This window comes from Rhinoraja longicauda, chromosome 5 (assembly GCF_053455715.1).
Source record: "Rhinoraja longicauda isolate Sanriku21f chromosome 5, sRhiLon1.1, whole genome shotgun sequence".
NCBI classification, from domain to species: Eukaryota; Metazoa; Chordata; class Chondrichthyes; order Rajiformes; family Arhynchobatidae; genus Rhinoraja; species Rhinoraja longicauda.
The window spans coordinates 84,439,744-84,467,439 of NC_135957.1; the positions used below are offsets into that span (position 1 = coordinate 84,439,744).

General features: G+C 45.0%; 1 protein-coding gene across 2 annotated transcripts in view; it reads left to right on the top strand.

The window, feature by feature from the left end:
* Positions 1-27,696, top strand: part of LOC144594072 (AFG1-like ATPase) — a 108,108-nt gene that overhangs the window by 1,971 nt on the left and 78,441 nt on the right. For both annotated transcript variants that reach the window (XM_078400258.1, XM_078400257.1), the window contains exons 2-4: positions 14,905-15,131; positions 18,373-18,424; positions 26,002-26,103. In XM_078400258.1, coding sequence (XP_078256384.1) covers positions 14,905-15,131; positions 18,373-18,424; positions 26,002-26,103 — 381 coding nt within the window. The remainder of the gene's footprint in view (positions 1-14,904; positions 15,132-18,372; positions 18,425-26,001; positions 26,104-27,696) is intronic.

Genomic DNA, 27,696 nt, shown 5'->3' on the forward strand with positions numbered 1-27,696 from the left:
GGTGCTGCCTAACCTGCTGAATTACTCCAACACTTTGTGTCTATCTTTGGTTATAACTAGCATCTATGTTCCTTGTTTCTACTTGAAGATAATATAGGGATTGTCTTTGTGGGGCATACTTGCTGCTGAATCCGAGGCAAATTGACTCTTCAGACTCCCGACCCAAAATATCACCCATCCTTTATCTCCAGAGATGCTGTTTGACCTGCTGAGTTTACTCCAGCACTTTGTGTCTATCTTGGGTATAAACCAGCATCTGCAGTTTATTGTTTCTAAAACTAGTGTAAATGGGTGATTGATGATCAGCATGGAGTCAGTGGGGCGAAGGGCCTGCTTCCATGCTGTAGTTCCATGCTTCTCGGCAGAAGTCGAACTATCTGTCCGTGGGAGAAGCATGGGGGAAGAGAGAAGAAATTTTCTTGCCTTCCATCACAGTGAAGGGGTGTCTGGAGGAGTCACTGTGATGGATGTTTGTGTTAAAATTGTGTGCCTTGTGTTTTTACTCTGTACTGTTGTGGCTGCGTGGCAAATGATTTTCGTTCAATTCATTTTGAATGACAATAAATGTAATTCAGATTCAGATTCAGATTCTCTAAACTAAATATGGGACCAAGGAGAGCTAGCTAACTGGATACAGAATTGGCTTCATGATTTGAAGCAATCAATGTTCTCAGGCTGAAAGGCGCAGGCGGGAAAAGTTCTAGAAACAGTTCTAAACTCGAATGTCTGAAGAAGGGTCCTGACCTGAAATGTTACCTGTCCATTCCTTCCACAATTGTGCCTGACCCGCTGAGTTACACCAACACTCTATGTTCTTCTCAAGATTCCAGCATCTGCAGTCTTTTGTGTCTCCAAGGTCAATATGTCGGGAAGGATAAAATCTTTTAACACCCCCTTCACTTTATCCGTCTATCACGCACCAGGCTTTGTCCCTCTTCCAGCTCTTTTTTCGGAAACATCACCTGTTAAGGCTTGGAGAGAGTGGATATGGACATGTTTCCACTGGTGGGAGCGTCTAGGACCGGAGGCCTCAGAATTATAGGACGTTCCTTTAGGAAGGAGTTGAGGAGAAATTTCTCTGGTCAGAGGGTGTTGAATCTGTGGAATTCCTTGCCACAGAAGGCTGTGGAGGCTAAGCCAATGAATATTTTTAAGGTAGACAATAGGTGCAGGAGTAGGCCATTCGGCCCTTCGAGCCAGCACCGCCATTCAATGTGATCATGGCTGATCATTCTAGACAATTGCCGCAGAAGGCTGTGGAGGCCGAGTTAATGGATATTTCTAAGGCGGAGATTGACAGATTCTTGATTAATACGGCTGTCAGGTGTTATGAGGAGAAGGCAGGAGAATGGGGTTGAGGGGGAAAGATAGATCAGCCATGACTGAATGGTGGAGTAGACTTGATAAGCAGAATGGCCTCATTAGTTTAGTTTAGAGATACAGCGTGGAAACAGGCCCTTCGGCCCACCGGGTCCGCACCGACCAGCGATCCCCGCACATTATCAATGTCCGACACACACTAGGGACAATTCACACATACACCAAGCCAAATAACCTGCATACCTGTACGTCTTTGTGGTGTGGGAGGAAACCGAAGATCTCGGAGAAAACCCACGCGGTCACGGGGAGAACATACAAACTACATACAGACAGCTCTCATAGTCGGGATGGAACCCGGGTCTCCAGCGCTGTATTCGCTGTAAGGCAGCAACTCTACCGCTGCACCACCATGCCCGCCCTTCTGTTCCGATGACTTATGAACTTACAATTTTTCAAGTTTGTCATCTCTTCCTATCACCCACAAACAGTGTACAGTTTCATAATTTCAAATAGCCTTTCTTCGGGCTTAATCCTGTTACGCATACATGCTTGCTTATCAGTAGAGATTATCGGATGTCCATTCATAGGAATAATGGTATTTGATACCACTCCTTACTCTATGGTCTCTCAAAAACACCCCTCTGCCTCCAATTATCATGTATCTGTGCACTGTAAATGGCTCGATTGTAATCATGTTTTGTCTTTCCGCTGACTGGTTAGCACGCAACAAAAGCTTTTCATTGTACATGTGACAAAAAACAGAACTGAACTGAATCCAACAACATGGAGGTCTTTCCACCAGCATGGTTCTACCTGAGATTCACACGGGCTGGCTCATATGTGAGACCTGCGATCTCTGGTTCCATAAATAATCCACCACCGGTTTCCACCTGACTTGGTGCATGAACGAAACTATCAAAAACCACATTCCTTTGGTCCAAATATTCAAGTGGCATTCTGGTAACTTCTGCTATCCGGTCGTATTAGTTTACCCAGCCATGCAATTAGTTCCTTTCAAGTTTGCCGCCTCTTTTTATTCGTACAAAACGATGTGGTTAATGCTTTGACTTGCTCCTTTCAATCTCAAGCGAGATCAAGTATATAATAAGGTACTGGTGGCTTTCAAGCATGATTACACCTGAAAGGGAGAACTCTTGAAATGCCAGGAGTGTATAAATGGATATCCATTTACATCTTTCAAAAGGAGGTAGTTGAGGCAGGCACTGATTCCCGAGCTACTATCCAACTCAGTAGAGACCCTCGGACTTTGATCAGACTTTGATCAGACTTTACCGGGTTAATCTTGCGCTAAACGTTATTCATGTTATTTCCCTTTATCATGTATCTGTACACTGTGAATGGCTCGATTGCAATCATGTGTTGTCTTTCCGCTGACTGGTTAGCACTCAACAAAAGCTTTTCGCTGTACCTCGGTACACGAGACAATAAACTAAACTGAACATGGATAGAGAAGGTTTGGAGGGACATGGGCCGTACACAGGGGAATAGGATCGGTGTAGATGGGGCACCTGGGTTAGGGTGGACGAGTTCAGATGCGCCAAAGCCCGCTTCTGTCCTGTCTACAAAGTGACTCGTGGCATCATCCCCAGTAACATATCTCACTTCATTCAATCCAATACCCAGAAATGTACAAGACAGTCCTCGGGTCACTTAATTTATACTAGAATTAGAGCAAACAAAAATAACTACCTGCAGTCACTGTATCCATGGACTATCCCAGAGTGGAACATCCTTCCCGACACCACCAGATGCGAACCAACCTTGTCACTCTTCAAGTCACAGCTCGACAGCTTGGTCGTGGATCATCTCACCAAACCTGCCCACATACAAATCAACATAACCCTTTTGCAACCAGTACCCACGCGAGCTAAACCTGCACGAGATAGCCCAGCTGTTGGCGGTTGTGCAGTAGAAAGCAGAAAAGAGCTGGAGGGACTCATTCTGTGCTCATATTATTATTTTATTTTCATATTTCAGATACAGCGCGGAAACTGGCCTTTTCGGCCCACCAAGTCCGTGCCGCCCAGCGATCCCCGCACACTAACACTATCCTACACACACTAGGGACAATTTTTTTTAAACATTTACCCAGTCAATTAACCTACATACCATGCTGTATGACTCTATGACTGACAATAGACAATAGGTGCAGGATGAGGCCATTCGGCCCTTCGAGCCAGCACCGGCATTCAATGTGATCATGGCTGATCATTCCCAATCAGTATCCCGTTCCTGCCTTCTCCCCATACCCCCTGTCTCCGCTATCTTTAAGAGCTCTATCTAGCTCTCTCTTGAATGCATTCAGAGAATTGTCCTCATCTCAGTTCTAAATGGCCTACCCCTTGTTCTTAAACTGTGGCCCCTTGTTCTGGACTCCCCCAACATTGAGAACATGTTTCCTGCCTCTAACGTGTCCTACCCCTTAATAATCTTATCGGTTTCGATAAGATCTCCTCTCATCCTTCTAAATTCCAGTGTATACAAGCCTGGTTGCGCCAGTCTTTCAACATATGACAGTCCCGCCATTCCGGGAATTAACCTAGTAAACCTACGCTGCACGCCCTCAATAGCGAGAATGAGCAAGACTGAGTTATTAGCTACTTCCTACCTTCACTAAGGGGGTAACCGCCCTATGACTCCTGGATTCTTTCAAACTCAATTGGCAGTTTAACAATCAGTTGATAGAGGTTTTTAAATTTTTAAGAGGGACGGACAGAGTTGACGTGGGTAGGCTTTTCCCTTTGAGAATGGGGAAGATTCCAACAAGGGGACATAACTTTAGAATTGAGGGACAAAAGTTTAGGGGTAACATGAGGGGTAACGTCTTTACTCAGAGGGTGGTGGCTGTATGGAATGGGCTTCCGGTGGAAGTAGGCTCGATTTTATTATTTTTTTTAAATTTATTTATTTATTTATTTTTTTATTAGAGGTTAAATACATCAATGTACTTCACATATATCTTGTTACAATCATTGTACCCCATAATTTTATGGCTTTAAAAGAAAAATAGTAAAAAGAAAGAGAGAAAGAGAGAGAAAAAAAAAAAAAAAAAAGGGGAAAAAAAACAAAAAAAACCAAAAAAAAAAACCTTTTATCACGCAAAAGGAATCCACCAACTCGATAGTTTTCCGTCCCCCCCCTACCAAGGCCCGAGGTACTCCTCCACCCTATCTTTGTAATAATTCTATAAATGCAGACCACGTCTGATAGAAGCGTTCTGATTTTCCTTCCAGGCGGAGTCTCATATGTTCCAGATGTAGTGTTTCAAACATAGTTGAAATCCACATATTTAATGTTGGTATAGGAGCATTTTTCCAGAATTTTAAGATTAATTTTTTTCCTATTATTAAACCGTAATCAAATAAATTCTTTTGATACGCATTTAATTCCGAACTACCTTCTGTCATTCCGAAAATAATCCATTCTGGCTTTGGTGTCATTTTTATTTTAAACACTTTTGTGAAAATTTCAAAAATTTCAGTCCAAAACTTTTGAATTTTTGTACAAAAGATGAATGAGTGCACTATAGTAGCTTCTTGACAATGGCATTTATCACAAATTGGTGAAACGTTAGGGAAAAATTTATTTAATTTAGTTTTTGAGTAGTATAATCTATGTATGATTTTAAATTGTATTAAAGTATGTCTTACGTTAATTGAGCATTTGTGCACATTTAATAAGTATTGTTTCCACCTTTCAGTGGAAATTTTTATGCTTAGTTCGTTTTCCCACTCACCTCTAATACCTTCCGTTGTTGGTATTACTGCATTTAGTATAATATTATATATATGTGAAATTAAATTTGGTGATTCCGCCTTTGTATTCATTACTTCATCTAGTAAGTCTGATGGGACGTTGTGAAATTCATGCGCATGTTTTTTCAAATAATCACATATTTGGAAATATTTAAAATACTGATTGCTACCCAGATTGTATTTTAGTTGTAATTGTTTAAATGATAATAGTTTTCCCGTATCATACAAATCTCCCAAAGTTTTAATTCCTACTCTTTCCCAATGTATGAATGCTTTGTCTATAATCGAGGGTTTAAACAAAGGGTTTTTAGCAATAGGAGATAGGAGAGATAAGTTTCTTAATTTTAAATTGTGTTTTATTTGTTTCCAAATTCTGATTGTACTATGTATAATTGGGTTTTTGTTGTAGTTTGTGTTATTCACCGTCATTGGTGAAAGAAGGATTGCACCAATATTAAATGGGGAGCAATCCTCTTTTTCCATAATGATCCATTCCGGTTGATGAAGAGCGTTATCCAACAATTGAATCATGTTTCTAATATTTTCCGACCAATAATAATACATAAAATTAGGGAGTGCTAATCCCCCTACTACTTTGGGTTTATTCAGGTGTGATCTTTGTATTCTATGGGTCTTATAATCCCAAATAAAATTTGTAATATCTGAGTCCAATTTTTAAAAAAACTTTTTGGGTAAATATAGTGGGATTGATTGGAACAAGTATAGAATTTGAGGTAGAAAAATCATTTTTATGGCATTTATTCGACCTATTAAAGACATCGGGAGGGTTTTCCAGAATTTAATTAAATTATGTAATTTCTTAAGTATAGGGTTATAGTTTGCTTTAAACATGTCTTGGTATCTTCTAGTAATTTCAATGCCCAAGTATTTAAATTTTCCCCCCGCTATTTTAAAAGGAAATTGTACGAGATGTATAGAATCTTTCGGTTTTATTGACATGATTTCACTTTTACTCCAGTTTATTCTGTAACCTGAAAATGAACCGAAATCCTCAATTAAATTTAAAATATTGGGTATAGTGATATGAGGCTTTGTGATGTACAAAAGTACATCATCAGCGTATAATGATATTTTATTGTCTGAATATTTTGTCTTATATCCGTGGATATTCGGATGAGTTCTAATACTTTCCGCTAATGGTTCAATTATGAGGGCAAATAACAATGGTGATAATGAACAACCTTGTCTATTACCCCTTGACAGTTGAAATTTCGTGGATAAAATATTATTAGTTAATATTCTTGCCGTTGGCTTATTATATATTAATTTAATCCATTGAATGAAATTCTCTCCCAGTTGAAATTTTTGCAATACCTTAACCATATACTTCCATTCAACCTGATCGAATGCTTTCTCTGCATCCAGCAAAATAATTGCGAGATTTGGATCATTAGTTTGGTGTGAGTGCATTATATTAAGCAATCGTCTCAAATTATTAAATGAATGTCTCTTAGGGATAAACCCCGTTTGATCTGGATGTATTAGTTTAGTGGCGTACTTATTTAATCTTCTTGCTAATATTTTTGCTAATATTTTTTGATCTGTATTTAACAACGCGATAGCTCTATAAGATCCAGGTTCTTCCTCATCTTTATCTTTCTTAAGTATTAATAGACAATAGACAATAGACAATAGACAATAGGTGCAGGAGTAGGCCATTCAGCCCTTCGAGCCAGCACCGCCATTCAATGCGATCATGGCTGATCACTCTCAATCAGTACCCCGTTCCTGCCTTCTCCCCATACCCCCTCACTCCGCTATCCTTAAGAGCTCTATCCAGCTCTCTCTTGAAAGCATCCAACGAACTGGCCTCCACTGCCCTCTGAGGCAGAGAATTCCACACCTTCACCACTCTCTGACTGAAAAAGTTCTTCCTCATCTCCGTTCTAAATGGCCTACCCCTTATTCTCAAACTGTGGCCCCTTGTTCTGGACTCCCCCAACATTGGGAACATGTTATCTGCCTCTAATGTGTCCAATCCCCTAATTATCTTATATGTTTCAATAAGATCCCCCCTCATCCTTCTAAATTCCAGTGTATACAAGCCCAATCGCTCCAGCCTTTCAACATACGACAGTCCCGCCATTCCGGGAATTAACCTAGTGAACCTACGCTGCACGCCCTCCATAGCAAGAACATCCTTCCTCAAATTTGGAGACCAAAACTGCACACAGTACTCCAGGTGCGGTCTCACCAGGGCCCGGTACAACTGTAGAAGGACCTCTTTGCTCCTATACTCAACTCCTCTTGTTACGAAGGCCAACATTCCATTGGCTTTCTTCACTGCCTGCTGAACCTGCATGCTTCCTTTCATTGACTGATGCACTAGGACACCCAGATCTCGTTGAACTCCCCCTCCTCCTAACTTGACACCATTCAGATAATAATCTGCCTTTCTATTCTTACTTCCAAAGTGAATAACCTCACACTTATCTACATTAAACTGCATCTGCCATGTATCCGCCCACTCACACAACCTGTCCAAGTCACCCTGCAGCCTTATTGCATCTTCCTCACAATTCACACTACCCCCCAACTTAGTATCATCTGCAAATTTGCTAATGGTACTTTTAATCCCTTCGTCTAAGTCATTAATGTATATCGTAAATAGCTGGGGTCCCAGCACCGAACCTTGCGGTACCCCACTGGTCACTGCCTGCCATTCCGAAAGGGACCCATTTATCCCCACTCTTTGCTTTCTGTCTGTCAACCAATTTTCTATCCATGTCAGTACCCTACCCCCAATACCATGTGCCCTAATTTTGCCCACTAATCTCCTATGTGGGACCTTGTCGAAGGCTTTCTGAAAGTCGAGGTACACCACATCCACTGACTCTCCCTTGTCAATTTTCCTAGTTACATCCTCAAAAAATTCCAGTAGATTTGTCAAGCATGATTTCCCCTTCGTAAATCCATGCTGACTCGGAATGATCCCGTTACTGCTATCCAAATGCTCAGCAATTTCGTCTTTTATAATTGACTCCAGCATCTTCCCCACCACTGATGTCAGACTAACTGGTCTATAATTACCCGTTTTCTCTCTCCCTCCTTTCTTAAAAAGTGGGATAACATTTGCTATCCTCCAATCCACAGGAACTGATCCTGAATCTATAGAACATTGAAAAATGATCTCCAATGCTTCCACTATTTCTAGAGCCACCTCCTTAAGTACTCTGGGATGCAGACCATCAGGCCCTGGGGATTTATCAGCCTTCAGTCCCATCAGTCTACCCAAAACCATTTCCTGCCTAATGTGGATTTCCTTCAGTTCCTCCATCACCCTAGGTTCTCCGGCCCCTAGAACATTTGGGAGATTGTGTGTATCTTCCTCAGTGAAGACAGATCCAAAGTAACGGTTTAACTCGTCTGCCATTTCTTTGTTCCCCATAATAAATTCCCCTGCTTCTGTCTTCAAGGGACCCACATTTGCCTTGACTATTTTTTTCCTCTTCACGTACCTAAAAAAAACTTTTGCTATCCTCCTTTATATTATTGGCTAGTTTACCCTCGTACCTCATCTTTTCTCCCCGTATTGCCTTTTTAGTTAACTTTTGTTGCTCTTTAAAAGAGTCCCAATCCTCTGTCTTCCCACTCTTCTTTGCTATGTTATACTTCCTCTCCTTAATTTTTATGCTGTCCCTGACTTCCCTCGTCAGCCACAGGTGTCTCTTACTCCCCTTAGAGTCTTTCCACCTCTTTGGAATAAATTGATCCTGCAACCTCTGCATTATTCCCAGGAATACCTGCCATTGCTGTTCTACCGTCTTCCCTGCTAGGGCCTCCTTCCAATCAATTTTGGCCAGCTCCCGCCTCATGCCTCTGTAATCCCCTTTGCTATACTGTGATCGTAGATTCAGCTAATGTATCAGGTAATATTTGTTCTCTGAAAGCGTGTGTGTACATTTTCTGTAGACAAGGACTAAATATATCGTAAAAACTTTTATAGAATTCATTACTAAATCCATCGGGACCTGGTGTTTTTCCGTTTTTTAATAAGAATATTGTTTCTTCTATTTCCTTATTTGAGATTTGTGCTCCCAATTCCTCTTGTTCCTGCAATTCTAATTTGGGAAGATTGCAATTATCCAGAAACTCATTGATTGCATTGGTGTCCGTTGTCGTTTTGGATGTATACAAATTCTCATAAAATTGCACAAATCTTTTATTAATTTCATTCGGTAATGTTAATACTTCCCCTTTGTCTGATTTAATCTTTGAAATCGAGTGTTCCTTTTCTCGATTTTATTATTTAAGAGTAAATTGGATAGGTATATGGATGAGAGGGGATTGGAGGGTTATAGTCTGAGAGCAGGTAGATGAGACTAGGTCAGAGAGAGTGGTCGGCGTGGACAGGTAGGGCCGAACGGGCCTGTTTCCGTGCTGTAGTTGTTATATGGTTATATGGTTATAGTTCTGCTTCGTGCGTTCCTTTGCGGCAACTTTACCGATTTTTACCAGTCCTTTTGGGAAGATCGATGATGAACCATCAGCGTATTCAAGGACCAGTCTCACTCCTCCCCCTCTCCCATCAGGCAAGACTTACAGAAGTGTGAAATGTCTGCAGGAGTTTGTACCTTCTCCCCGTGACCGCATGGGTTTTCTCCAGGTGCTCCGGTTTCATCCCACACTCCAAAGACGTACAGATTTATCGGTTAATTGACTTTGGCTACAAAAAAAATTGTAATGTCCCTAGTGTGTAGGATAGTGTTCGTGTGCGGGTTGATCGCTAGTCGGCGTGGATTCGGTGGGCTGAAAGGGCCTGTTTCTGTGCTGTATGTCTAAAGTCAGTGAGGAAGGCCGTTAGACGATACAGTGGGAAATAGACCAGCTGCAGAAATAGGCAGGGAAAAGTTCAACCCGAGCTGAGGTAAGGTGTTGCACTTTGGAAGGTTGAATGTGAGAGCGTATACAGTTATTGGCAAGACCCTTAGCAACATTGATGTTCAGAGGGATCTTGGAATCCAAGTTCATAGCTCAAGCCTTGTATAAGGTACGCTTGCCTTCATTGGTAGGGGCATTGAATATGAGGCATGAAGTCTCTAAAGGACTTTGGTTTGGCTGCATTTACAATAGACAATAGGTGCAGGAGTAGGCCATTCGGCCCTTCGAGCCAGCACCGCCATTCAATGTGATCATGGCTGATCATTCTCAATCAGTACCCCGTTCCTGCCTTCTCCCCATACCCCCTGACTCCGCTATCCTTAAGAGCTCTATCTAGCTCTCTCTTGCATGTATTCAGAGAATTGGCCTCCACTGCCTTCTAAGGCAGAGAATTTCACAGATTCACAACTCTCTGACTGAAAAAGTCTTTCCTCATCTCCATTCGGAGCATTGCATGCGGTTCTGGTCGCTGCATTGCAGGAAGGATGTGGTTTTGGAGAGGGAGCAGAGGAGGTTTACCAGAACGCTGCCTGGATGAGCAGATTTCAGCTGTGGGGAGAGGTTGGACGGACTGGGGCTGTTTCCTCTGGAATGTCGGAGGTTGAGGAGAGGCTTGATAGAAGTCTTTAAAATGATGGGAGGCACAGATAGGGTAGACAGTCAGACCATTTGTCCCAGGGTGGAAATATCCCACACTACGTTCCCAATGTCGGGGGAGTTCAGAACCAGGGGCCACAGTCTGAGAATAAAGGGGAGGCCATTTAAAACTGAGGTGAGAGAAAACTTTTTCACCCAGAGAGTTGTGAATTTGTGGAATTCTCTGCCACAGAAGGCTGTGGAGTCCGATTCACTGGATGGGTTTAAAAGAGAGTTATATAGAGCTCTAGGGGCTAGCGGAATCAAAGGATATGGGGGAAGGCAGGCACGGGTTACTGATTGTGGATGATCAGCCATGATCACAATGAATGGCGGTGCTGGCTCGAAGGGCCAAATGGCCTCCTCCTGCACCTATGTTCGATGTTTCTATGTTTCTAGTAGAAGGCATAGCTATAATGTGAGAGGGGGGAAAGCTTAATGGAGATATGCGGGGCAAGTTTTTTACGCAGAGTTGTTTAGTGGGTGCCTGGAACGCGCTGCCAGGGGTGGTGGTGGAGGCAGGTGTGATGGTGGTCTTTAAGAAGTGATTAGACAAGCACATGGATAAGCAGGGAATGGAGGGATATGGATCACACGCAGGCAAACGAGATCAGTTCAGCTGGGTACCATGTTCGGCACAAACATTATGGGCCGAAAGGCCCTGTCCCATGCCATACTGCTTTGTGCTTAATGTTAACATTTCCCATTGATTCAATAAGTCGTAATGGTGAACTTTAATCTAAACTTTAAGCTGCGCAATGTCCAATTTTGATCCAAAATAGGATTTATTTTCAGCTTTAGTTTTAGAGATACAGCGCGGAAACGGGCCCTTCGGCCCACCGGGTCCATGTCGACTGGCGATCACCTCACACCAACACTATCCTACACACACTAGGGACAATTGTTACCTTTATCAAGCCAACCTACCTACAAACCTGCACGTCTTTGGAATGTGAAGGAAACTGAAGATCTTGGAGAAAACCCACGCAGGTCACAGGGATAACGAACAGACTCCGTACAGACGGCACCTGTAGTCTTTTGAATGCATTTTGAGGTGATGGGATGTGCTAAATAGTGTGATTATTTCTTTCAAGCTAGACACAAAATGCTGGAGTAACTCAGCGGGACAGGCATCATCTCTGGATGGAAGGAATGGGTGACGTTTCGAGTCGAGACCCTTCTATCTCTTTGTTAGGATTGGAGTGTTGAGCTGGTTCTGACATTTGTTTGCATGTCTGTTCAGATAAGGAGGTCCTTCATACTAGTTAGTTGCCAAGGGGCCCGTGAAAGGGGACGTGAACGTTTCCCTGAAGGATTTAGCGATGGAAAGTATATTGTACTTAAAGAATGAGCAGAAACAAGTCTGACTAAATATGGAAATATCATGGGAGTCAAGGCAGATAGATGTGATGAGAATAAAGTTAAGTGTTATGGAGACATTTCCAAATAGGCGAGAGGATTAAAGGATTAACTCAAACGGTCAACGTTGTTCAGATGCTAATTATTCATGAGGCAAGGGGCTGCAAATCGCTTTTATTTCGTAAATTTATAAATTATGGGAGCAGAATTAGGCCATTCAGCCCATCGTCTATTCTGCCATTCAATCATGGCTGATCTATCTATAATTTTTGAGTTTGCGTTTTAGTTTAATTTATTATCATGTGCACCAAGGTACAGTGAAAAGCTTTTGTTTTTGTTGTTGCATGCTAACCAGTCAGCGGAAAGACTATACGCCGATCAGCCAAAACATTATGACCTGATGAGCCTTAACGTTATGCCCACCTGCCTAATATGCTGTTGGTCCTCCGTGTGCAGCCCCATACGCAGCAGGGTGCGATGCACTGTGTATTGTGACACATTCCTCCCGTGACCACCATTAGCATTTTCTGTGACTTGTGCCACAGTAGACCTTCTGTCGGTTCGGACCAGACGGGATAGCCTTCGATACCCTCGCGCATCGATGCGCCTTGGGCGCCCAACACCCTGCCTGTCGCCGGTTTGTGGTTTGTCCCTCCTCGGACCACTGTCGGTAGGTCCTCGCCACTGCTGACCGGGAGCACCCCACAAGCCTTGCCGTTTCAGAGATGCTCTGACCCAGTCGTCTGGCCATAACAATTTGGCCCTTGTCAAAGACGTACAGGTATGTAGGTTAATTGAGTGGGTAAATGTAAAAATTGTCCCTAGTGTGTGTAGGATAGTGTTAATGTGCGGGGATCGTTGGGCGGCGCGGACTTGGTGGGCTGAAAAGGCCTGTTTCCGCGCTGTATCTGAAATATGAAAAAAATATGAAAGTCGCTCAGGTCTTTACTCCTGCCCATTTCCCCTGCATCCAACACATCAACTTCAAGAAGTGACTGTTCACTTGCTGCCTAATATATCCCACCCCTTGACAGGTGCCATTGTAACAAGATGACCAATGTTATTCACTTCGCCTGTCAGTGGTCATAATGTTTTGGCTGATCGGTGTATATGATTACAATCAAGCCGTCCACAGTGTGCAGACACAGGACAAAAGTAGTAATGATAAGTGAAGTAATGCTGCTGTTATAGACAATAGACAATAGACAATAGGTGCAGGAGTAGAGACTCGAAAGAGTGGAGCGATTGTGCTGAATGACAGCAGCTCCACTTTTGGGACCAAAGAGTAGCCCCGACCGCGTCATCTTGAGCTCGTGGAAATGGGGAAATGTGAAATGTTTAACGTATCATTCTGCTGTTTTGTGCAATAGACAATAGACAATAGGTGCAGGAGGAGGCCATTCGGCCCTTCGAGCCAGCACCACCATTCAATGTGATCATGGCTGATCATTCACAATCAGTACCCCGTTCCTGCCTTCTCCCCATACCCACTTATCCTTTTGTATACTGCCGAATCTATCGTTATTGTAGTGTAAGAAAATAACTGCAGATGCCGGTACAAATCGAAGTTATTTATTTAAAAAAATGCTGGAGTAACTCAGCAGGTCAGGCAGCATCTCAGGAGACAAGGAATGGGTGACGTTTCGGGACCCGAAACGTCACCCATTCCTTCTCTCCTGAGATGCTGCCTGACCTGCTGAGTTACTCCAGCATTTTTTTAAATAAATACTATCGTTATTATAGGCGTATTGATTGAAAGATGCAGCGTGGAAACAGGCCCTTCCGCCCACCTAATCCATGCTGACCAGTGATCACCCCACACACTAACACTATCCTACACACCAGGGACAACATTACGATATGATGTCCTGACCCGAAACGTCACCCATTCCTTCTCTCCAGAGATGCTGCCTGTCTCGCCGAGTTACTGCAGCATTGTGTGTCCACCGATCACTGGTTCTATTGTATCCGCTGCTCTAGATGTCAACTTCTTTACATCGGCGATACCAAACACAGGCTCGGCGATCGCTTCGCTCAACACCTTCGCTCAGTCCGCCTAAACCAACCTGATCTCCCGGTGGCTGAGCACTTCAACTCCCACTCCCAGACTGACCTTTCTGCCATGGGCCTCCTCCAGTGCCATAGTGAGGCCCACCGGAAATTGGAGGAACAACCCCTTATATTTCGCCTGGGCAGCTTGCAGCCCAGCGGTATGAACATTGACTTCTCCAACTTTAGATAGTTCCTCTGTCCCTCTCTGCCCCTCCCCCTTCCCAGATCTCCCTCTATCTTCCTGTCTCCACCTATATCCTTCCTTTGTCCCGCCCCCCTGACATCAGTCTGAAGAAGGGTCTCGACCCGAAACGTCACCCATTCCTTATCTCCTCAGATGCTGCCTGACCTGCTGAGTTACTCCAGCATTTTGTGAATAAATACCTTCGATTTGTACCAGCATCTGCAGTTATTTTCTTATATTACTGGTTCACACTAATTCGACATTATCCCACTTTCTGATCCACTCCCTACACACTAGGGGCAATTTTACAGATACCAATTAATCTACAATCCTGCATGTCTTTAGGATGTAGGAGGAAATTGGAGCACCTGGAGAAAACCTATAAACTTCAAATTCCTAGGAGTCAATATCACCAACAACTTCTGAATTTAGAAGGATGAGAGGGGATCTTACTGAAACATATAAGATTATTAAGGGATTGGACACGCTAGAGGCTGGAAACATGTTCCCGATGTTGGGGGAGTCCAGAACCAGGGGCCACAGTTTAAGAATAAGGGGTAGGCCATTTCGAGCGGAGATGAGGTAGAACTTGAGCTGTTCTGTTCAATGTTCTTAACTGCACATGCCAGTAAGTTGAATAGCCGAGTAATCCATATAATTTGTGCATTTTTCTAGGTTACACTCCGCCAGCAACAAATACTGCTGCTTCTGAGACGGGAATTCCTCAGAAAAACTCCGACCTTGCATCAAATATTGAAGGCCCTTTGCAAAACTATGAATCCTTGGTCAGGCAAGGAGATATAAAACACGATGAAAACCAGAAAAAGGTGGTGCATTGCCTGCAAAAGCTGCACGAAATACTTAAAGGATACAATCCTGGCCCGAAGAACATATTTTCACAGGTGAGGTCAGTAGTTGAGAAATATCGGAATTCTAGGCTTCGGTATTTAAGCAGCGAAGCTCTTAAGGCAAATCAGCCTCTCTTCCCCCAGCTTCATCAATTCCATCTACACTTCACTCGAACAGTGAAAGACCTGGATGGAGTGGATGTGGAGAGGATGTTTCCACCATAACTGAACATATGTTTGATTAGTACGGGTGTCAGGGGTTATGGGGAGAAGGCAGGAGAATAGACAATAGGTGCAGGAGGAGGCCATTTGGCCCTTCGAGCCAGCACCGCCATTCAATGTGATCATGGCTGATCATTCTCAATCAGAACCCCCGTTCCTGCCTTCTCCCCATACCCCCTGACTCCGCTATCCTTAAGAGCTCTATCTAGCTCTCTCTTGAATGCATTCAGAGAATTGGCCTCCACTGCCTTCTGAGGCAGAGAATTCCACAGATTCGCAACTCTCTGACTGAAAAGGTTTTTCCTCATCTCCGTTCTAAATGGCCTACCCCATATTCTTAAACTGTGGCTCCTTGTTCTGGACTCCCCCAACATTGGGAACATGTTTCCTGCCTCTAACGTGTCCAACCCCTTAATAATCTTATACGTTTCGATAAGATCAGAATGGGGTGAAGAGGGAAAGATAGATCAGACATGATTGAATGGTGGAGTAGACTTGATGGGCCGAATGGCCTAATTCTACTTCAAAAACTTGTGAACCTGTGAATTGGGTTATTCAATCCATCAAGTCCACTCCGCCATTCAATCATTGCTAATCTATCTTTCCCTCCCAAACCCATTCGCCTGCCTTCTCCCCGTATCCCCTGACGCCCGTACTAATCAAGAATGCCTTAAAAATACCCAATGACTTGGCCTCCACAGCCTTCTGTGGCAATGAATTCTACATTCCACAGATCGCGGAGAAAGCCCACACGGTCACGGGGAGAATGTACAAACTCCGTACAGACAAGCACCTGGGTCTCTGGCGCTGTAAGGCAGCAACTCTCCTGCTGTGCTACCGTGCCACCTTTGTAAATTATTAGCCGCTATCTCAGGTGGCCAAACCAGCTCATTTGCACCGTTTATGTAAAAGTGTTGGGATTTTTAATTTAGATTAGAGATACCGCGCGGAAACAGGCCCTTCGGCCCATCGAGTTCGCGCAGACCAGCGATCCCCGCACGTTAACACTATCCTACACCCACGAGGGACCATTTTTACATTTACCAAGCCAATTAGTCTACAAACCTGCATGTCTTTGGAGTGTGGGGGGGAAACTGAAGATCTCGGAGAAAACCCACGCAGGTCACGGGGAGAACGTACAAACTCCGTACAGACAGCACCCGTAGTCGGGATGGAACCCGGGTCTCCGGTGCTGCATTCGCTGTAAGGCGGCAACTCTACCGCTGCGCCACCGTGCCGCAATCTTTTCTGAAAGAACTCCTATGGAATTTTACGTGAGCAAGTCGGGAGCTGTGAAGGGGTCTGAAACCAGGTTGAAACCTCGGTGGTGGTGAAAGTCTGCAGAGTTGATGTCCTTCAAGTTAAACCAAGGTCCGTTTCCCTGTCGATGCATATTTAGTGATCCTGCAACCCTGTTCTACTGCTATCTCACCTGATATCCCTCCCGTAGAAAAACATTGATATCGTGCAGGAAGGTAACTGCAGAAGCTGGTTTAAACCTGAAGATGGACACAAAACGCCGGAGTAACTCAGCGGGTCAGGCAGCATCTGTGGAGGAAAGGAATAGGTGATGTTTCTGGTCGAGACCCTTCTCGATGCGAAACGTCACCTATTCCTTTTCTCCACAGATGCTGCCTGACCCGCTGAGTTACTCCAGCGTTTTGTGAACATCATTTTGTATAGTGCACTTCACTGTAAATCATTCCACAGTTTTTCCAAGTTATTTTTAGTTTTAATGAACATGGAAACAGGCCCTTCAGCCCACCGAGTCCACACCAACCATCAATCACCTGTTCACCCTAGTTCCACGTTACTCAATTTAGCATCCACTCCCCATGTTGATGTTCATCCTTCGGGTTGGAAGATGACCATGGCTTCACTTTCAGTTGGAGGATTGGTGACTGTGGGTCCGGAAGTGACTGGTGAGGCCAATCCGGGCCCGGAAGGAACGCCCACACGTAGGGCACAAGTGGATGGGTGCTGCAGTGGAAGTGGAGGTAGCCCGGGCCTTGCACGTGGTGCGTTTCCTCTGGGCCTCTGCAGTGCATCTGTTCTCTGCTGCACGGGCTCCTGTGGTGAGCTTGCTACGCCAGGTTGGACGGTCCAGAGCAAGAGACTCCCAAGTGCTGAGGTTGATGTCCAAGTCTTTGAGGGACACTTTGAGGCAGTCCTTGAACCGTTTCTTCTGTCCCCCTACTGAGCGCTTGCCCTGACACAGTTCTCCATACAGAAGCTGTTTTGGCAGTCGACTCTCGGGCATTCTGACGACATGGCCTGCCCATCTGGCTTGGGCTTTCCGTAGGAGGGTGTGGACGCTGGGGATTCCGGCCCGTTCCAAGACCTCTGTGTCGGGAATTTTGTCCTGCCACCTGATGTGAAGGAGTCTGTGTAGGCAGCTCAAGTGAAAGTGGTTGGCATGTCTGCTGTCACACCGTGTCCACAACAACCATCAATCACCTGTCCACCCTAGTTCCACGTTATCTCAATGTAGCATCCACTCCTCATACGCTAGGGGCAACTTACACAGGCCAATTATCCAGAGATGCTGTCCAACCTGCTGAATTACTCCAGCACTTTAGGTACTTTTGCGAACTAACCTACAAAAACTAACCATCTTTGGGATGTGGGAGAAAACCAGAGCACTCGGAGGAAACCCACTGGGAGAAAGTACAAATTCTGTACGGACAGCACCCGAGGTCAGGATCGAACCTGGCTCTCTGGTGGTGTGAGGCAGTGGCTCTACCAGCTGTGCCACTGGTGTCACTCTGTGAGGCAGCGCGGCTCTACCAGCTGTGCCACCGTGCCGCCCATGAGTCACTCCTCATGGAGGGCTTTTAAGTATTTAAAACATACATTTCTGAAGACATATATATATATTATTTTGTAAGAAAATAACTGCAGATGCTGGTGCAAATCGAAGGTATTTATTCACAAAATGCTGGAGTAACTCAGCGGGTCAGGCAGCATCTCGGGGGAGAAGGAATGGGTGACGTTTCGGGTCGAGACCCTTCTTCAGATTTTATTTTATTTAGTCATTTAAAAAATAATCTGTTCTTGATATTTCTGTTTGCAGTTTTTTGAAAGATCCAAACCTCCCAAAGGCCTTTATGTTTATGGAGACGTTGGTAAGTGTAAATCATAATTATTCTGCAGCTACTCAATGATTTTGTACTGATGTGCTGATTAGATGCTGCACAGTCAGAGAGTCAAGGAGTCATATACAGCATGGAAACAGGCCCTTCAACCTGACGCCCACAACGACCAACATGTCCCATCTACACCAGTCCCACCTCGCCGCCTTTGGCCCATGTCCCTCTAAACCTGTCCTATCCATGCACCTGTCGAAATGTCTTTTAAATGTTACTATCGTAGCTGCCTCAACTACCTCCTCAGACAGCTAGTTCCACACACCCACCATCCTGTGTGTGAAAAAGCTGCCCCTCGGGTTCGTATTATATCTTTCCTCTCTCACCTTAAACCTATGTCCTCTAATTCTTGATTCTCCTGTTCTGGGCAAAAGACTGTGGGTTCACCCTGTCTATTCCCCTCATGGTTTTATACTCCTCTATGAGATCACTGCACATCCTGGAATAAAGTCCTAGGCTGCCCAACCTCTCCCTGTAGCTCGGGATGTCAAGTCCGGGCAACGTCCTCGTAAACGTCAAGGTGTAGTATCCTTGGCGTCAAAATGGTGCCTCTTGCATATGGACTCAGTGGGCTGTTCTGTACATTAGAGTCATAGATTAATACAGTGTGGAAACAGGCCCTTCGGCCCAACTCGCCCACACCGGCCAACAATGTCCCAGCTACCTTAGTCCCACTTGCCTGTGCTTATAGAGTCACAGAGTCATACAAATGCTGTGGAGTCAGTGGTGTGGAGTCTGGTTTTAGTGATGCATTTGAATTGTTATCTAGTTATGCCTGTGCACGGCGGCACGGTGGCGCAGCGGTAGAGTTGCTGCCTTACAGCAAATGCAGCGCCGGAGACTCAGGTTCGATCCTGACTACGGGCGCCGTCTGTACGGAGTTTGTACGTTCTCCCCGTGACCTGCGTGGGTTTTCTCCGAGATCTTCGGTTTCCTCCCACACTCCAAAGACGTACAGGTATGTAGGTTAATTGGCTGGGCAAATGTAAAAAGATTGTCCCTAGTGGGTGTCGGATAGTGTTAGTTTGCGGGGACCGCTGTGTGGCGCGGACCCGGTGGGCCGAAGGGCCTGTTTCTGCGCTGTATCTCTAAATCAAAAAAAAAAAAGCATCAAATGAACCTGAAAGCAGTTTGGTCCATATCCCTCCAATCCAGTCTTATCCGTGTACCTGTCCAACTGTTTCTTAAACGATGGGATAGTCCCAGCCTCAGCTACCCTCCTCTGGCAGCTTTTTCCATACACCCACCACCCTCTGTGTGAAAAAGTTACCCCTCGGATTCCTATTAAATCTTTTCCCCTTCACCTTGAGCCTATGTCCTCCGGCCCTCGATTCCACCTACTCTGGGTAAAAGATTCTGTGCATCTACCCGATCTATTCCTCTCATTCTGTGCTAGCAGAACTGACCGGCTGGTTGTGTTTATGTACGGGGTTACTCCAGCTGAGCTGTGTGGTAAAAATGTATTTCACTGTACCTGGCACATGTGACCACATAACCACGGTTGGCAATCAACATCCTGGCAACATCCTCATAAACCTCAGGTGCCTGTTAAACAGTTCATAATTTAATAACACTGATCGAGAGCAATGTTAAAAAATATATTGTTTAGGTCATTTCAGCATACCCACCAAGCAGCCACCATAGTAAACAGCAGATAGACACAAACTGCTGGAGTAACTCAGCGGGACAGGCAGCATCTCTGGATAGAAGGAATGGGTGACGTTTCATGGTCGAGACCTTTCTTCAGACTGAGAGTCAGGGGAGTGGGAGACTCGGAGATATGAAAGGTTTAAGGTGTGAAAACAAGACATCAAAGGGGTTGGAGAGCAAGGGAAATGTAGAAAAGGTCGCCGTTAGCTGGGGGAAGGTGACACCGAAGCATACAAAGATAAAATTTAATCAGGACAGTCAGACTGGTCGGAGAACTAGGATTTAGAAGATTGAGAGGGGATCTTATAGAAACTTACAAAATTCTTAAGGGGTTGGACAGGCTAGATGCAGGAAGATTGTTCCCGATGTTGGGGAAGTCCAGAACAAGGGGTCACAGTTTAAGGATAAGGGGGAAGTCTTTTAGGACCGAGATGAGAACGTTTTTTTTCACACAGAGAGTGGTGAATCTGTGGAATTCTCTGCCACAGAAGGTAGTTGAGGCCAGTTCATTGGCTATATTTAAGAGGGAGTTAGATGTGGCCCTTGTGGCTAAAGGGATCAGGGGGTATGGAGAGAAGGCAGGTACGGGATACAGAGTTGGATGATCAGCCATGATCATATTGGATGGCGGTGCAGGCTCGAAGGGCCGAATGGCCTACTCCTGCACCTATTTTCTATGTTTCTATGATAGGGGATGGATGCAGAGAGAGGGAAAGCAAGGGTGACTTGAAGTCAGTGTTCATGCCACTGGGTTGTAAGCTGCCCAAGCGAAATATGAGGTGTTGTTCCTCCAATTTGCGTTGGGCCTCACTCTGACATAGCAAACGTAACTTGATGATTCAAACTACCTTATCACCACTCCCAACTCTCACCACCCCACTTATGAAATTGACTGATATAAAGCATTAAAGAAAGACCATATTGAATGGTGGTGCTGGCTCGAAGGGCCGAATGACCTACTCCTGCACCTATTGTCTATTGCCTATTGACTATTGTCAATAGGCTCATGGTTGTCGGGAAGAAGCTGTTCCTGAACCTGGACGTTACGGTTTTCAGGCTTCTTTACCTTCTTCCTGATGGCAGGGGTGAAATGAGAGTAAAATGATCGGGACCCTTCTTCAGAGTAGAGAAGAGTCCTGACCTGAAACGTCACCTATCCACGTTCTCCAGAGATGCTGCCTGACCCACTCAGTTACTCCAGCACTTTGTGTTATTCTTTCTTTACGCAGTTTGATTTCAGCAGGTAAACATAAAAACAGAGAAAATAGGTGCAGGAGTAAGCCATTCGACCCTTTGAGCCAGCACCGCCATTCAATATGATCATGGCTGATCATCCAAAATCAGTACCTCGTTCCAGCTTGTTCCCCATATCCCTTGATTCCCTTAGCCCTAAGAGCTAAATCTAACGCTCTCTTGAAAACATCCAGTGAATTGGCCTCCACTGCCTTCTATGGCAGAGAATTCCACAGATTCACAACTCTCTGGGTGAAAATGTTTTTCCTCATCTCAGTCCTAAATGGCCTACCCCTTATTCTTAAAATTCTTAACCCCCTGGTTCTGGACTCCCACAACATCGGGAACATTTTTCCTTCTAAATTCCAGCGAATACAAGCCCAGTCGACCCATTCTTTCATCATACGTCAGTCCCGCCATCCCGGGAATTAACCTGGTGAACCTACGCTCAATAACAATAATGTCCTTCCTCAAACTAGGAGACCAAAATTGCACACAATACTCCAGGTGCAGTCTCACCAGGGCCCTGTACAACGGCAGTAGGACCTCCTTGCTCCTAAACTCAAATCCTCTCGCAATGAAGGCCATTGGCTTCATAAAGAGTTCCTCCCTGCTATTTAATACCTGACTTTGTCAAGTGCTGTCTTGATATCAAGGGCAGTCACTCTTATCTCACGTGCTACTTAAATCTTTTATGTTTGGAAGGAAACTATAATGAGGTCTGAAACTCTTGTGTTATCTTAGCAGTGGATAAATTGAACATTGATATCATTTTCTACAGACATTACAATTTATCTACAGCTATGCTTTGACTAATGTGGCCGAGATTAGTTGGATTGAATTTTAGTTTAGTGATACAGCATGGAAACAGGCCCACCGAGCCCACGCTGGCCAGCAAGCACCCTGTCCACTGACACTATCCGACACATTAGGGACAATTTACAATTTTACCAAAGTCAATTAACCTACAAATCTGTGCGTCTTTGGAGTGTGGGAGGAAAGCAGAGCACCCGGGGAAAACCCACGCAGGTCACGGGGAGAAGGTACAAACGCCGTACAGCAGCACCCGCAGTCAGGATCGAACCTGGGTCTCTGGCGCTGTGAGGCAACAACTCTACTACTGCGCCACCATGCCACAAATTTTGTTCTGTTGTTTGTGGATAGTATATATCTGTGCTTCCCAGGGTGATGTTAAATTTGTGTTGTAACTGCTTGAGTAGAAACACTGCTGGGGTATATATTTTAATAGACAATAGACAATAGGTGCAGGAGTAGGCCATTCGGCCCTTCCGAGCCAGCACCACCATTCGATGTGATCATGGCTGATCATTGTCAATCAATACCCCGTTCCTGCCTTCTCCCCATACCCCCTGACTCCGCTATCCTTAAGAGCTCTATCTAGCTCTCTCTTGAATGCATTCAGAGAATTGGCCTCCACTGCCTTCTGAGGCAGAGAATTCCACAGATTCACAACTCTCTGACTGAAAAAGTTTTTCCTCATCTCTGTTTAAGTAGGCAACTTTTACAGTATACTCAGCTAAAAAGAGCGAACAAAATGGTAGTATTTAAAGCGCAATGATAACCAGTATGTATGTACATAAGTTCCGAAGTGATAGGAGCAGAATTAGGCCATTTGGCCCATTGAGTCTTCTCAGCCATTCAATCATGACTGAACTATCAGACCCTCTCAACCCCATTATCCTGCCTTCTCCCCATAGCCCCTGACATCCGTACTAATCAAGAACCTATCAATGTCCTCCTTAAAAATACCCATTGACTTGGCCTCCACTGCCAGATTCACCACCCCCTGACTAACGAAATTCCTCCACAAAACGCTGGAGTAACTCAGCAGGTCAGGCAGCATCTCGGGAGAGAAGGAATGGATGACGTTTCGGGTCAAGACCCTTCTTCAGACTGAAGAAGGGTCTCGACCCGAAACGTCACCCATTCCTTCTCTCCCGAGATACTGCCTGACCTGCTGAGTTACTCCAGCATTTTGTGAATAAATACCTTCGATTTGTACCAGCGTCTGCAGTTATCTTCTTACAAAGAAATTCCTCCTCTCCATTACAAAGAAATTCCCCCTCTCCTTTTATTCTGAGGCCGTACCCTCTGGTCCTAGACTCTCCCACTAGTGGAAACATCCTCGCCACATCCACTCTGTCCGGGCCTTTCACTATTCGGTGAGTTTCAATGAGGCTCCCCCTCATCCTTCTAAACTCCAGTGAGTACAGGCCCAGTGCCGTCGTATGTAACCCATCATATGTAACCCAATCATCTGTGGGATCATTCTGATAAACCTCATCTGGTCCCCCTCCAACAGCAGCACACCCGTCGTCAGATATGGGGCTAGCATGGACTCGATGGGCTGAAAGACGGCCATTTCCCATGCTGCATCACTAGCACTATTTATAGACAGGCAACAAATGGAGCAATATCTTCAATCTGGTGCAGTAAACTTTAGCCAGAGGGTGGCGAATCTGTGGAATTCATTGCCACAGAAGGCTGTGGAGGCCAAGTCAATGGATATTTTTAAGGCAGAGATAGATAGATTCTTGAGTAATACAGGTGTCAGGGGTTATGGGGAGAAGGCAGGAGAATGGGGTTAGGAGGGAGAGATAGATCAGCCATGATCGAATGGCAGAGTGGACACGATGGGCCGAATGGCCTAATTCTGCTCCTATCACTTGTACTTATGAACATATGAAACTATATGCATCAGAAAGAGTGACAGACATAAGAATATGCCTCCAATTAGAGTTGGAACTAAAAAGAAAGAGAAGAGGACAAAATTGAAGGTTCTTTATTCGAATGTACGCCACATTCATCACAAGACAGGTATATTAAACATAGAAACATAGAAAATAGGTGCAGGAGTAGGTCATTCGGCCCTTCGAGCCTGCACCGCCATTCAACTCAGTATCCCGTACCTGCCTTCTCTCCATACCCCCTGATCCCTTTCGCCACAAGGGCCACATCTAACACCCTCTTAAATATAGCCAATGAACTGGCCTGAACTACCTTCTGTGGCAGAGAATTCCACAGATTCACCACTCTCTGTGTGAAAAAAACAAAAGGCATATTAATGGCGCAAGTAACGGCACCCACCATTGAAGGGGTATCTACAGGAGTCGCTGCCTCAAAAAGGCAGCCAGCATCATCAGAGACCCACACCACCCTGGCCACGCTCTCATTTCACTCCTGCCATCGGGAAGAAGGTACAAGAGCCTGAAAACTGTCAACAGTTTTTTTTTAATCTATTGAGCTTATTTTATTGTTTGTTTATTATCTTACCTATTGAATACTGTGTTGACAAACCTAGAGATTCTCCTGGATGCCAACCATTTCAACTCCCCTTCCCATTCCCGCACTGACCTTTCTGTCCTGAGCCTCCTCCATTGCCAGAGTGAAGCCACACGTAAATTGGAGGAAGACCATCTCATATTCTGCTTGGGCGGCTTACACCCCATGAAGATTGAATTCTCTAATTTTAAGTAACTTCTACTTGCCCTGTACTAAAGCAGGTGTAGATGGGGCATGTTGGTTGGCATCGGCAAGTTAGACAATAGACAATAGGTGCAGGAGGAGGCCATTCGGCCCTTCGAGCCAGCACCGCCATTCAATGTGATCATGGCTGATCATTCTCAATCAGTATCCCGTTCCTACCTTCTCCCCATACTCCCTGACTCCGCTATCCTGAAGAGCTCTATCCAGCTCTCTCTTGAATGCATTCAGAGAATTGGCCTCCACTGCCTTCTGAGGCAGAGAATTCCACAGATTCACAACTCTCTGACTGAAAAAGTTTTTCCTCATCTCCGTTCTAAATGGCCTACCCCTTATTCTTAAACTGTGGCCCCTTGTTCTGGACTCCCCCAACATTGGGAACATGTTTCCTGCCTCTAACGTGTCCAACCCCTTAATAATCTTATACGTTTCGATAAGATCTCCTCTCAGTTTAGTTTATTGTCACGAGGTACAGTGAAAAGCTTTTGTTTGGTTTAGTTTAGTTTAGAGATACAGCGCAGAAACAGGCCCTTTGGCCCACCGAGTCCGCACCGACCAGCGATCCTCACGCATTAACGCTACCCTACACACACTAGGGACAATTTACATGTATACTGAGCCAATTTACTTACAAACCTGTAGGTCTTTGGAGTGTGGGAGGAAACGAAAGATCTCAGGGGGGAACCCCCGTGATCACGGGGAGAACGTACAAACTCCGTACAGACAGCACCCGCAGTGAGGATCGAACCCACGTCTTTGGCGCTGAAAGCACTGTAAGGCAGCAACTCTACCGCTGCGCCACCTTGCCACCCTTGTTGCGTGTTACCCAGTCAGCATAAAGACAAAACATGATTACCATCGAGCCATTTACAGTGTATAGACATGATGATAAGGGAACAACGTTTAGTGCACGGTCAAGCCAGCACAGTCCGAGCAAGGATAGTCCGATGGTCACCAATGAGGGAGGCAGTAGTTCAGCACGTCGGGTCGTGGGACCTGTTTACATGCAGTACGACTCTATGACTTATTGTCACATGTACACTGTTGAATACCCTGTAAAACTCAGCTGAAAACAGAGTAAGGTGTTCTTTTTTAAATGAAGAAAATAATTGAAACAATGTCATTCTAGGTCTTTCTGCAATGTATGACTTCACCCTTGATCTTCACAGGTACGGGGAAAACAATGGTGATGGACCTGTTTTATTCTCATGCAGCAGTTAAAAAGAAGAACCGAGTACATTTTCATGGTTTCATGCACGATGTCCATAAAAGTAAGATTTTTTTTTCAAATATTGAACGTGGTTTTAGTTTAAAGATGCTGCTTGGAAACAGGCCCTCTGGCCCACCGAGTCCACGCCGACCATCGATCACCCCTTCACACTAGTTCTATGTTATCCCACTTTCTCATCCACTCCCTGCACACTGGGGGCAATTTTATAAGAGGTCCAGTGAACCTACAAACCCGCACGTTTTTGGGATGTGGGAGGAAACCGGAGCACCTGGAGGAAGCCCACGCGGTCACTGTCTATCTGCAAACCTCAGACTGAATAGAAACAGAAAATAGGTGCAGGAGGAGGCCATTTGGCCCTTCGAGCCAGCACCGCCATTCATTGAGATCATGGCTGATCATCCACAATCAGTAACCCGTGCCTGCCTTCTCCCCACATCCCCTTGATTCCGCTAGCCCCGAGAGCCCTATCTAACTCTCTTTTAAATTCATCCAGTGAATTGGCCGCCACTGCCTTCTGTGGCAGAGAATTCCACAAATCCACAACTCTCTGGATGAAAACGTTTTTTCTCATAGTTTTAAATGGCCTTAAATTGGAGAATACCATGTTCCTACCAAAGATAGACACAAAGTGCTGGAGTAACTCAATGGGTCAGGCAGCATCTGTGGAGCATGAGGTAATATCCCACACAATCTGGGCCATCATTGACTGGAAGGAGGCCCTAGCAGGGAAGACGGTGGAACAGCAATGGCAGGTATTCCTGGGAATAATGCAGAAGTTGCAGGATCAATTCATCCCAAAGAGGAGGAAAGATTCTAAGGGGAATAAGAGGCACCCGTGGCTGACAAGGGAAGTCAAGGACAGCATAAAAATAAAAGAGAAGAAGTATAACATAGCAAAGAAGAGAGGGAAGCCAGAGGATTGGGACTCTTTTAAAGAGCAACAGAAGATAACTAAAAAGGCAATACGGGGAGTAAAGATGAGGTACGAGGGTAAACTAGCCAATAATATAAAGGAAGATAGTAAAAGCTTCTTTAGGTATGTGAAGAGGAAAAAAATAGTTATGGCAAATGTGGGTCCCTTGAAAACAGAAGCAGGGGAATTTATTATGGGAAACAAGGAAATGGCAGACGAGTTGAACCGGTACTTTAGACAATAGACAATAGACAATAGGTGCAGGAGTAGGCCATTCAGCCCTTCGAGCCAGCACCGCCATTCAATGCGATCATGGCTGATCACTATCAATCAGTACCCCGTTCCTGCCTTCTCCCCATACCCCCTCACTCCGCTATCCTTAAGAGCTCTATCCAGCTCTCTCTTGAAAGCATCCAACGAACTGGCCTCCACTGCCTTCTGAGGCAGAGAATTCCACACCTTCACCACCCTCTGACTGAAAAAGTTCTTCCTCATCTCCGTTCTAAATGGCCTACCCCTTATTCTCAAACTGTGGCCCCTTGTTCTGGACTCCCCCAACATTGGGAACATGTTATCTGCCTCTAATGTGTCCAATCCCCTAATTATCTTATATGTTTCAATAAGATCCCCCCTCATCCTTCTAAATTCCAGTGTATACAAGCCCAATCGCTCCAGCCTTTCAACATACGACAGTCCCGCCATTCCGGGAATTAATCTGGT